The 11,696-nt window shown below is 37.9% G+C and overlaps 1 protein-coding gene across 2 annotated transcripts in view; it reads left to right on the top strand.

The window, feature by feature from the left end:
• The window catches only part of LOC117428032 (protein kinase C eta type-like), a 43,530-nt gene extending 39,189 nt beyond the window's left edge, over positions 1-4,341 (top strand). For both annotated transcript variants that reach the window (XM_058991939.1, XM_034905972.2), the window contains exons 11-14: positions 424-562; positions 920-1,108; positions 2,790-2,936; positions 3,067-4,341. In XM_058991939.1, the coding sequence (XP_058847922.1) occupies positions 424-562; positions 920-1,108; positions 2,790-2,936; positions 3,067-3,216 (625 nt within the window). In that variant the 3' untranslated portion in view covers positions 3,217-4,341. The remainder of the gene's footprint in view (positions 1-423; positions 563-919; positions 1,109-2,789; positions 2,937-3,066) is intronic.
• The last annotated feature ends 7,355 nt before the right edge of the window (positions 4,342-11,696 follow it).

The following is an 11,696-nucleotide window of genomic DNA, read 5'->3' on the forward strand; positions in this document are numbered from 1 at the left end:
TATCTTTGAAAATCTGAAAAGTGGCAAGACGTCAAAGGTCGGCCTTTCATACTCTTTTTTTATTTTTTTTTATCGGTTCATAGATCTCTTTTATGGACAAAATATGTATTCTTTGTTTGGGTAATCATTATTGCATTCAAATTCATGTGCACTGAGGCCCATAGGTGAAGCATTGAATCCTGTGAAATCCTGATACACTTCCCCTCCTCCCTTCTGAAAAATCAGCTTTGAGGACTCTTTTAGAAGATGATTTTTCAGGAATAGTTAGTAAAGAGGCAAATAATGATTTTGCCAGAAAGAACAATAAAAAAAAACGTTCTACAGAACACACCTTATAGGGTGAGATGAGATATGAACTTTTCCTTTGCAGTGCTCTTCAATTTTACTGGAATCTATACTTGACCGCTTGCTTTTCTTTTATAGAGACCTAAAATTGGACAACGTGTTACTGGACAGGGATGGCCACTGCAAGCTAGCTGACTTTGGGATGTGTAAAGAGGGAATCTTTGAAGGAGTCGAGACCGGCACTTTCTGTGGAACTCCAGACTACATTGCTCCAGAGGTACAGCATGCGCAGATAGCACTTTGCCAGATAGCATGATGGGAAACCAAACAAGCATTTGAGGAAATTCCAAAGGAGATTCCAAACTGGAAACAACTGTGACTGCTGCTGATTGATATGCACATGTGGTTTGGAGCTACCTGTAAGACTGCTCTACTTAGTTCCCATTGGATAACCCCCCCCCCCCCCCAAAACAAATTGCTGCTAATTTTAAAAAAGGAAAAAGTATTTGCTAATTTATCGCCCTCATCTAAGAAAATGTAACTTGTAAAATGTCAGCCTTGCATTGAGGGTAAGAGTTCGAAGCGTGATGAGGCTGTCTGTGCAGTGATCATCCCCCCTGTTTCTGGTGCTCAGATTCTGCAGGAGATGCTCTACGGCCCCTCTGTTGACTGGTGGGCTCTGGGAGTGCTGCTCTATGAGATGCTGTCGGGACATGCACCCTTTGAGGCGGAAAATGAGGACGATCTCTTCGAGTCGATCCTGAACGAGGAGATCTCCTACGCAGCCTGGCTGAGCCAAGACTCTGTGGACATTCTCAAAGCAGTGAGTTTACAGCAGCAGCCTATGTGTCAGCTCGGGGGGGGGGGGGGGGGGGTTGGAGCCACAAACTTGCTTTCCCAGACTTCTCTATTGCTAACTGGAAATGGAAATGTTACAAGACTAGTAACTAACATCTTGATTGCATTGCGTTCTTGTTCTTGCCAAATTATATTTGGCACTAAATCAAAGCAGAGAGATACTATTTCGCTGTATATTATGAAACCAACAAAGATTAACCAGTAGGATAGGATTGTTTTTTATTATCCACACCATTGTACGGAACGTTAGAGCTGTTGTTATCAACTAATATATTTTCATTTCACAATTTGGTTGTTAATTTCCCTTAATATACCTTGCTGGATATTAAACTGCCATGCAGCCAGCTAATCCGCATTATGTTTTCTGGAGAAGATACACTAGCAGCTGTAAAAGAGAAACACTTAAGGTAAATTAAAGCATGCTTCCACAAAAACGGGGGGTGTTGTTAACGTAAGATGACTAGTTTAAAAAGACCTGCTTGGGGGGGATTTTGGCAAACGAGAGCAGAATTACCCTGAAAGCCTGCTTAGTGTGTGTAGGAGATTCTGTGATTAGAACCGCTGCAGCCTGGGGGTTTCATTCTCTAGCTGTTACCCTTGACTAGCTCTCCAGTGCACCCAACCTTTGTTACATAAATGTATTAATACAGCATCCATGGGCACGGCTAAAAATAAACGGCAGCTAAGAAGCAGCTCCAGCTCAGATGCACTTAAAAGCGCTCTCCCTCCTTTTAAAGTGTTTTCTAATTAAGATTGAATGAGCAGCAAAAATCATTCAAAGCAGATTGAACTGTAATATTGCATTGGTTCAGTAGTACATTAAACATTTCAGTCGGAATAACAGTATTGTATCTAATTGAGATGGAAAGCAAAATAAATTCAGAATGGATATTGGAAATGCAGTGATGGAAATAAGCTGCCTATTACACAGCAGTTTGAGCCAGTCCAGGGTTCACTGCAATCTTACACCTGAGATTACTGTAACTAGGGGAACCACAGAGAAGAAAAGCTCAGGTGGACCTTATTAAGCTCATAGTAACACCTAGAATCTAATTTCCATCCCTGACCCTGTATATTTTAGGGATATTCAATTTTGTGTTTTGCGTGTTCTACTCAAATACCAGAACCCCTTGTTGGTCTACAACGTAGCTAAACGCATTTAAACCAAATTGTTCAGAATTTCAGCAAGGTATACATTTTAAATGTAATGCGAGCTCTGTTCCTCCCCGCAGAGTGACTTGCCCGCCCAAATCAGCTTCGCTAGCCATGCACACAAGCTTCACATGTTCTTATATAACAGAGCACAGAAAGCAGTGTTCCATTCATACTGCATACCAGCTGCAATTATACACGGAATTATACACTCTGTTAACTACCTTCAAAGTGTCCCAATAGATTTATGTAACAGTGGTGATTGTAAGAGAGCAAATACGTGTTGGCCAGTTTGGTCAAACTAATGCTTTAATTATTTTTGAAGAACTGCTACGTCTATGTTTTATGAACAATCCACAGTTGTCTGCACTGCCCACAAGATACATCACTGTTACTAACTGGGGATCTTGTCTGAAGTGGCCTTTTCCCTATTGTCCAGGTCATTCAACTCTTCCTCACATGTAGACTGTAGTAACAATGTCTTCTCTCCACAGTTCCTGACTAAAAACCCCAGCAGGAGACTTGGTTGTGTGCCGTCCCAGGGTGGGGAGAGTGTGATCCCGCTGCATCCGTTCTTCAGAGAAATCGACTGGGAATTACTCAACCGGAGACAACTGGAGCCGCCCTTCAAACCTAGAATCGTAGGTGTCCGTTTTTTATTTCACTGTTTGTAACTAAGCACAAACTCAGTGTGAGCCGGAGGTGTTGCTTTCCACAGGTCCTCTGTCACATCAGCCTGCTCATTCATTTTCATTCATTCATATTTCCCAGAAATCTCCCCAGGATGTCAACAACTTCGACCCAGACTTCACCAAAGAGGAGCCAGCTCTGACTCCCATTGAAGACACGATGATCCAAATGCTGAACCAAGACGAGTTCAAACATTTTTCATTTACTTCGCAGGACTTGATTGATACTTAAAGGACAAACTCATAATTCAGTGAGCAAACCTCAGAGCGGTGTAGCAGGGGAGAGAAGAAAAAAAGGACATTTCTTCTTCTGTCACATCCTCCAGGCTTGTCATTTTTAAAGACATTCAAGCACTGTTTCAAAAAAAAAATCCTTGGGTCAAACTAAGTTAGATTTAGTGAAATGCTGTATGTACAGTACTTGAATTTGTATTTGTAAAATAGGATTTTATATATATATATATGATTTAGAATTAAACTGCTTTTTATTGTTTAATGTGTGTTATGCTGATGTTTGTTCCTTTTAGGCTGAATGCTTTTATAAAGAAGAGAACGACTTGCCTAATTGACAGATGTTTGTGAATGGATGTAAACAATGGGACCTAAATGCAAATGAATGGAATGGATAGCTGTTAAGAACATGATGATTGTGTGTAAACATAATGCCTTCATATTCAATGAAGTGATGTTGAAGATACTATAGCATTGTGTGCATCAGTAGCATACACCTCCACACTTAAACTACCTATCAGGTTACCTATAACAGCAGGGGTTCAGACCACCAATAGACCAGAATCAGTATTATTATGTAATTTATTACTTTGGTCATTGGATTGTACAGCAGATTTTGGAATTGGATCTCCTTTGTAACCAAAACTGATGTCACTTAAAGACACCATCCAAAATGACTGAGTGTGGGTGACAGTGGGGTTTGGCATGCTGTAAATGAAGTGCACCCTGTACTGTACACACAGATAAACAAGTACCCATGCAGGTGATGGAAGGGCGGAGGGATAGCGTCTTACACGAGACACAAAGCTTCACAGGGTTAAAAGTCAAACGGGCCGTGTAAAAGTTAGCATTCACTTTTAGAAAGCCTCATCTAATATTTTCCCTTCGTTGCTTTCTAATATGAAAATAAAACTGACTTCAGTGTAAGCTTGTACATGTTTGGACTAATACCTATTTGAATTCCAATCTTTAAGAAAATGTACGAGAATGTATTCTTGGACATGCAAATTACTAGCAGTAACTGATGTATACGGAATATTTTTTTGTTGTTATTTTTCGTGACCTGACTGTGATACCGCTACTGTTAATCAAATGAACCTGGTTGAGCCCAAATAAACAAAACAACTCAGGACAAAACAGCACCTATTTCCTGAAGCCTTGCGGGTCCCAGGATGATTTACTTGTAATACAGCAGTCAAGAACAGCTATTGCAATCGTCTCTGTAGGTGAGAACTGAGAACACCCTTCTGAGATTTCTGTACAGACCATTGGTTTTCTCTTTTCAGATTTTGTATTCAGTCATGTCAAGTACTTGTTTTAGAAAATAAACCAACTGTGAAACTCAGTGAGTCACCATGTCTTTATATATATATATATATATATATATATATATATATATATATATATATATATATATATATAAAGTAGAGCTGTGGCCAAATGTTTAGCATCACCTAGAATTTTAGGATTGAGACAAAATAAAAATAAAACTATATGAACATGATTTTAGATCTTTTATTTAACATCATTTAATCAAAGAAAATACAAAATGATATCTACCAGTAGTACAGTATTTCACGTTAGATTTCGAAATGTCAAATTTTTTCAATTTTTGTCAGTTTTTTGTTGTGGAAAACTGCAAAGTGGTATATAATTCAATATGGTAATGTTACATTATTCAGCAGGTTTGATTTGACTTTGAAGTAAAATTATTTAATTCTATATGGTAATGCAAAGCTTGGCCATAGCGAAAAGCACACTAATGCAATGAAGTTTAATCACATATTGACTCTATTTTACCGCAGGCCATTGAACGACCCATTAAAATGTGACCTTAAAGTATGCTGAGTCTTTTCAGACACGTTAAATAATTGAGCAGCAGTGATATTATTGCTAGCATACATTGCTGTAAGCATCCATGCAGGCAATGAATATTTCATTTGAAAAAACAAAACAAACCGAATGAATGATGCAGGGACAGTGTGAAATGGACTGTGCTGCTGGCAAAGAAAACCTATTGATCAGAACCTAACCTGCAGCCCTGTGGAACAGATTGTGGAAAGAAAGGTGAACTAGATACTGAAACAAGAAACCTGAGGATACTGGAAGGACTCCAGAAAGAGCTTTACCACAGAGTCTAAAAAGCTTTGACTTAATACCCACCCCCCCTACCCAATCTCTTTATCTGTCTCTCTCTGTCTAACTCACACAGCTCCCAGTATCTTCACAAAGGTGCTTTTCACAAGACTAAAGGGATGGAAATGTTATGCTTTCTTTCCGTATCTTGCTGTTTCAGCTTGAGTTTAAAATTAAAAAGTAAGCAGCTTCAATTCCTTTTCATAGTTTTTGTTGCTGTACTTTTACCTTGTGATAGTTTGTCCAAGATTCAGTTACTCGATTCAGTTTTTGATATTTTAGTTTTTGGTTCAGTAGCAGCTCTTGAAGTTTCATTTGCAATCCAACCTTTCCTACAGTTACCGTATGACTCCATGTACAGTAGGACAGTTCAGGCTTTTCAATTCATATCGCAATGCATTTTGGTATATTTTACTTTTTCCCTTTACGTGAACTTTACTTCATGAGGCACGGGGACAAAGAGATGGCTTTAAGTTTTCGTTTTTTTTTATTGGGCGCCATTAAACACAGCAATTGAAATAAACAAAATAACATAAGGATGCCAGATTAGGTTGGTAGCACTGGTAGATCTGCCTCGATTCTTGAAGACCGGTCATCCCCTTGATGCTGAGGCACAAGCGGAGGTTCAGCTTGACCAGTTGGTAGAGGGGAGGATTTCCAGCTTTATATGGGGGAAAAAAATGGCTTCCTCATATGAGGCTGTCATGCATTTGCGTCTTCCATGTGTCCCCATATAAAGACTAGAAGAGAGTTTTTTGTATCCATCCTCAAATGAGGTCGCCATGCATGAAAGGGTTAAGATACTTCTGATATTAGTGCTGGTAAGTTTCTCCCTCCGCCCACTTTGAACCAGATTGTTCTGTGCTAATTCTCTTTCTTTTACTTTGTTGCCAATTTAGACACAATATAATAAAGACTATAAAAAGGAAACTTGATTCATGGGAGTCCCATGCACTAAAAAAACCAAAGGCTTAGAGGTATTGGTTTTACATTTCATTATTAAATACCATTTCCGTTTGCTTATTTGGTTTTGGTTATCATTCAGCACCTCAGACCTCACAAACTATTCTTATGTATTCCAGTGAATTGCTAACACTTCCTCTGCACGTGTTTGGCAATGATGTAGCACATTTATGGTTTTTTTGCTTTTTTAAAAAAATATTTTTCTGTTTTCAGTATTCCCGGAACAACTGCTAGTCAATCCAGCTGATATTTTGCAGAGCCTTGTACAAGTATGTGACATACTCCAAACCAAATTTTCTGGCATTAATACAAAACTTGCTTTATAACTGCAATATTGCCTAACAATGCAGCACACATGACCATTTATGGACACGTAATAGACTACCGATAATAAAAAAACAAACAAACAAAGGCCCTACTTGGAAATTACTCTTAGATGAAGGCTGTGATATAAGCTACAGATTTTTATTTGTGAAATTGTATGTTCTTTTGATCCTTTCCAACAGTTCTTTTGAGTCCATGGGGACTAAACAGTTCTTAAAAACTTCCACCTCCTCTCACCCTATATAGTGTGTAAAATATTTGGAAACTTAAAAAGGTTACAATTTGTATAGTTGGAAACTGGAAACAAGCTAAATCATTGGAGAAATGCAACCCTTTGGAACTCTTAACAGAACTGCAGTGCGGTGGCATGTGGAGTGCATCTTTGAGGTAGGTTAGGACAAGCAGACCAAGGCAGCAAGCTCAGAAAAGTGTGGACTTAGGTAAATGATGCTGATGCTGCAGAGTTTTACTGATTTATGTTAGAATAGGATAAGTCGTGCTGGTCCATGCACAAGAAATACAAGATGATTTTTTTCAGGTGATGCTTTTTAATAGGATCTACTGAATAGTATGGGCAGCAGCGTGGAGTAGTGGTAAGGGGTCCGGACTGTTGACTGGAGTCGTGGGTTCAGTCCCAGGTGGGGGACACCACTGCTGTATCCTTGAGCAAGGTACATTACCTAGATTGCTCCAGTAAAAAAAAAAAAAAAAAAACTGTATAAATGGGTAATTGTATGTAAAAAAATAAATAATGTGATATCTGTATAATGTGAAATAATGTGATATTTTGTAACAATTGTAAGTTGCGCTGGATAAGGGTGTCTGCTAATAAATAAATAAATAATATGTATTTAAAATACTCTCTTGAGCCACAAAGGTCTCTTCTACAGGTGTGGAAGTAGAAAATTAGATAAAGTTAATCTTACAGAGAAAACTGTATTGGGAAATCGTTTGACTGGCAGTAGCAGTGTTAAATATAGTGCATGAACTGAATGAACTGAAGTTTAGTGTGTCACATTTCCTGTTTGGGTACAAACCGGCAGTTTCAGTGACATCAATCTACGTGGATGCAAAGCATTTCTGTGACTACTGCATGAATTCCCCTAATTCTACAATTATGTTTCCGTGTGGGGAAATCTACTGAGGAGAAAAAGTCTAGTGAGGGAAAAAGTGATTCAGCATTTCAAATTGGGAGAAAATCGGGGTAAAAATTATAATTGGACATAGTAAATAAAAAAAATGTAAAAAATAAATCTTATTTTCAAGAGAGACCGTGTCAAAACGAGACGTCTTCACACAGCCACAGTTGTTTACACCCGATGCACCTCCATGTCATCTCCTCTGTGATAAGCATGTCTGCTCATTACAGCCATATTCAAATCTGCAGGCGATTGTGCAGAAGAGATAAGAGAACTCACGCGGGACTCCAGCCATATCTCCTCTACTAGTCGCTGAGCTTTTGTTTTTCATCCATTTCCTTCTTTCTCGTGCCAATAAGAACACCCAAAAGGAAAGTACCAGAAGAAAAACAAGACACCCTTTGTCTCAATAATAATGAACAAAGCATGTATTTATAACATTTGGATCAGCAATGAACTCTTAAGAGAATCATAACCAATAACATTATGGCTCTCTGGTTATATGAGAGACGTGGAAAGCAATTAGGAGAAACTACTGAGCTACAGACTACAGGCTAAATCCTATTGTGGGAACCCAATTTTTTGCAACCACAATCCTTTCCAAAGAAAACTCTTTTTTTGGATAAAGGCCATTGTTATGGAGAGCTTTTCATTTGGCTTTAATTAAATATATACCTTTGGCTCAGTACCGATTAGGCTTGTTTATTTCCCCTCTGTTTTCTCCACAATTTGAAATGCTCATTTTGAATGTCAAAATGCATGCGTTCTCCATTCCCACTGTAAAGCTAATCGCCTTTATTCATCTGCCAAACCCTGGAGGACAGAGTTCAACCTGGGGTGCACCACCTGGTCTTGTGTTGCATTGTGTTTTTTATTTGTTGATAGTTTCCCACTACTTTGGACTCTTGACTCTCCACGTTAGAGCAATACAGTATGGCAGTTACTGTGCTTACTGTACATCTGGAAATGTTAAAACCTCACGCTGGCCACATGAAGCACGACAGACTACAGTTTCCCAGTTCTGAAAGGTCACATGGATCAAAGACAGCCCCTGTGTCATATCACCTTTCTGCAGGTTTCCTGGTTTGTTTTCCTGTTTCTGTATATTTCCTTGTAACGTGTCTGCACTTTACAGTTTACATGTATTGTTAAATGCACAAATTAGAATATTGTTATGCTACTATAGATATATAGCAGCTGGTTAATTATTGCTTTACAGCTGCAGCTGGAAGGAAAATGATGATCCTAACAAACATATATGAAATTCAGCATGTGGAGTTGTTGAGATCTGCTGACGTCAATGAGATTGAAATCCACACCTATAGACCCCTACGCACAAATGGTTGCTTTACAATAGAAGAAACATCTACACCCCTTATCAAACAAGCATGCCAAGAATGCAAATTTTACTTTGCATACTATGGGGCTTTTTTGGGGGGGGTTTTGGTGGGGGTTTTTTTGCATATGTTGCCAGACTAGTTTTGTCAGCTTAGTTGTGTCAGCTTTTCCAGTAAAATTATTCTAATGATGGGAAAAATTCCAAAATACAGTACTAATAACAGAAGAGCAGAGGGAAAGGGGGTTAAATGAGCAGGAACATGAAAATGGTGCTTGTGCTGAATAATGATATGTACATACAGTATCAAAACTATTTGTAGTTGTATTGTGCACTGTTAAACAGACTGCTAGAACTAACTAGATTCTCACACCTTCACACCTGCAGTTACATTCATTACCCGGGAAACAAGCCGATTCATTAAGAATCCCACCTGTAACTACTTAGCAGTGTTGTTACATGCAGCAGCGGGCACTTGCTGGAGCATGTTAGTTGTTACTATGCAGTCCTAAGTCACCCCAGAGGTTTATCTGACTTAATCAATATACAATATACTTAATCAAATTACATTCATTCATTCATTCATTCATTCATTCATTCATTCACTATATGTTTCATTCATTAAGTCATTCACGGACACAACAAAAATAGTCTAGGCTTTCTCAGGAAACAATATCCTTCTATGAGGAAATAATAAAGAAATTGCTTTTATTCATCTGCCATTGGTGACCCCCTATACCTACTCTCTGTCAAAAGCAGATTTCAGAAATCAAAATTAAATCACCTTTACCTGTATTTTTCTATTCTTTAATCTTACCCAGGAACAATAATAAAATATAGTACTAATCATGTTTCTCTCTGCAAAGTCTTTAATAAAGTCATATAATATATTCCTCAATATTGAAAACAGATACAACTTTTGAAATCATACATAATTAGTTATCTTGCTTTACATGTTATTTACATATGCATTTCTGTGTTCTGATATACCTGTAAAATAAAAAAAAAGAAAATAAATGTTGTCACTTGAAATACAAACAAACAGAATGTTTAGTAGAAAAACAAAGCTATCTATTGCCATTGATCGACAGGCCAACAGGAGATACCTGTGGAGAGAACAATGGGGGTGGAAATGTAATGCAATGAAAGGAGTTGGGTGGGACCTGGGGATATGGAGAGGAAGGGGGAGGGGGGTGGACAATGCATTAAACGCAAGGACAGTGTTGTTTACTTCAAAAATGCCCAAGGGGGGGTTTATTCCACTTAACCGCTTCCAACTTGTTTGAGCTGGCAAGCAGTTCATTTTTGTTTTGTTTTTGTTCCTTTTTTTTCAGGAATGTTGCAAAATAAACTGTAGAAACTGTATAAATGTGCTACTTTACAACTAGTCTAAAAAAAACCTGTAACAGCACTAACACATTATTTAAATGTTTTAAATTTGGTTTTGTATAGTACGGAATCAGCTCTTGTTAACTCCCCCAGTGCCATACATTGGATTTTAATTAAAATCTAATAAATATGTTTCAAATTACATTACACTAGTAAAGAACAGGGCTGGTATGTGCACACAATTATATTAAAATATAAATATAAGGACAGGGTTATATTAAATTATATTATTGCTTTATAATTTATAAGAAAATAAGTTAAACCATTTAAATGAGCTAAAATTACTTGCACAGCCTGTTCCAAATCTCAAAGGGTATTCCATGTACAAACATATCTCTGAAATGTCCCTTTAGATATACCCCTGAGTAAAGCAGCATATGGAAAAGTAATTCTTAACCGTAACTATCCAAAAAAATCCTAAGTGTAACAAGTCCCAAAGCTATCAGCTCATCAGCTCATAGATAAACAAGACACTGGACTCCAAATCAACAGCTATGCAAAGGTTGAATCCAGAAACATACTGAGAAGAACTGCTGCCCAAGGGAGCAAGTTTCAATCCCAATTTAATCAATGCTGAGAGGGGGAAATAATATAGGATACAAACCCTATACTTTCTGATTGAATGCTGCCTTTGGACCTGTATCTTTAAATTATTCTACTATTGTATTTTTAACTCGGTGTTATCTTTCAGCACACTTGCACTGCACAGAGATCTTGGACAGCTGTCAACATGTGTTGGCTCCTGTGAGTCTTGTGATGTGGTATTTTTAGTGGTACACAAAATATATGATCATTTGCGGTTAACAATTAGATAAACAACAGTGAAGTTTAACCTTTAAAAACATTTGATAAATGCCTATACTTATTGTAAAATGATACCACTGAAGTGATCTGCAATGGGCATCTGTTCTTCAGACTACAGTACAATAATTTACGTCTGCTTTTCATACAGATGCACTTCAGTGACATGACGCTGCATGCTGGCTTTCAGTCTTTTTTAAACAGAAAACAAATGTTGTGTATGATCGTCATTGTTTATTATTTGAATTATTTCAATCTCTGCCCTGAAAATGATTGGTTTAGGGTCACTCAAGCTTACTGTAGCAACAATGGCAAGGTACTCCCTATACAGCCTAAAATTCTGATGTACATCCATTAAGAGTAAGTGATAAGAGTTGACATTGACATATAATC

This window comes from Acipenser ruthenus, chromosome 18 (genome assembly GCF_902713425.1).
Source record: "Acipenser ruthenus chromosome 18, fAciRut3.2 maternal haplotype, whole genome shotgun sequence".
NCBI lineage: Eukaryota > Metazoa > Chordata > Actinopteri > Acipenseriformes > Acipenseridae > Acipenser > Acipenser ruthenus.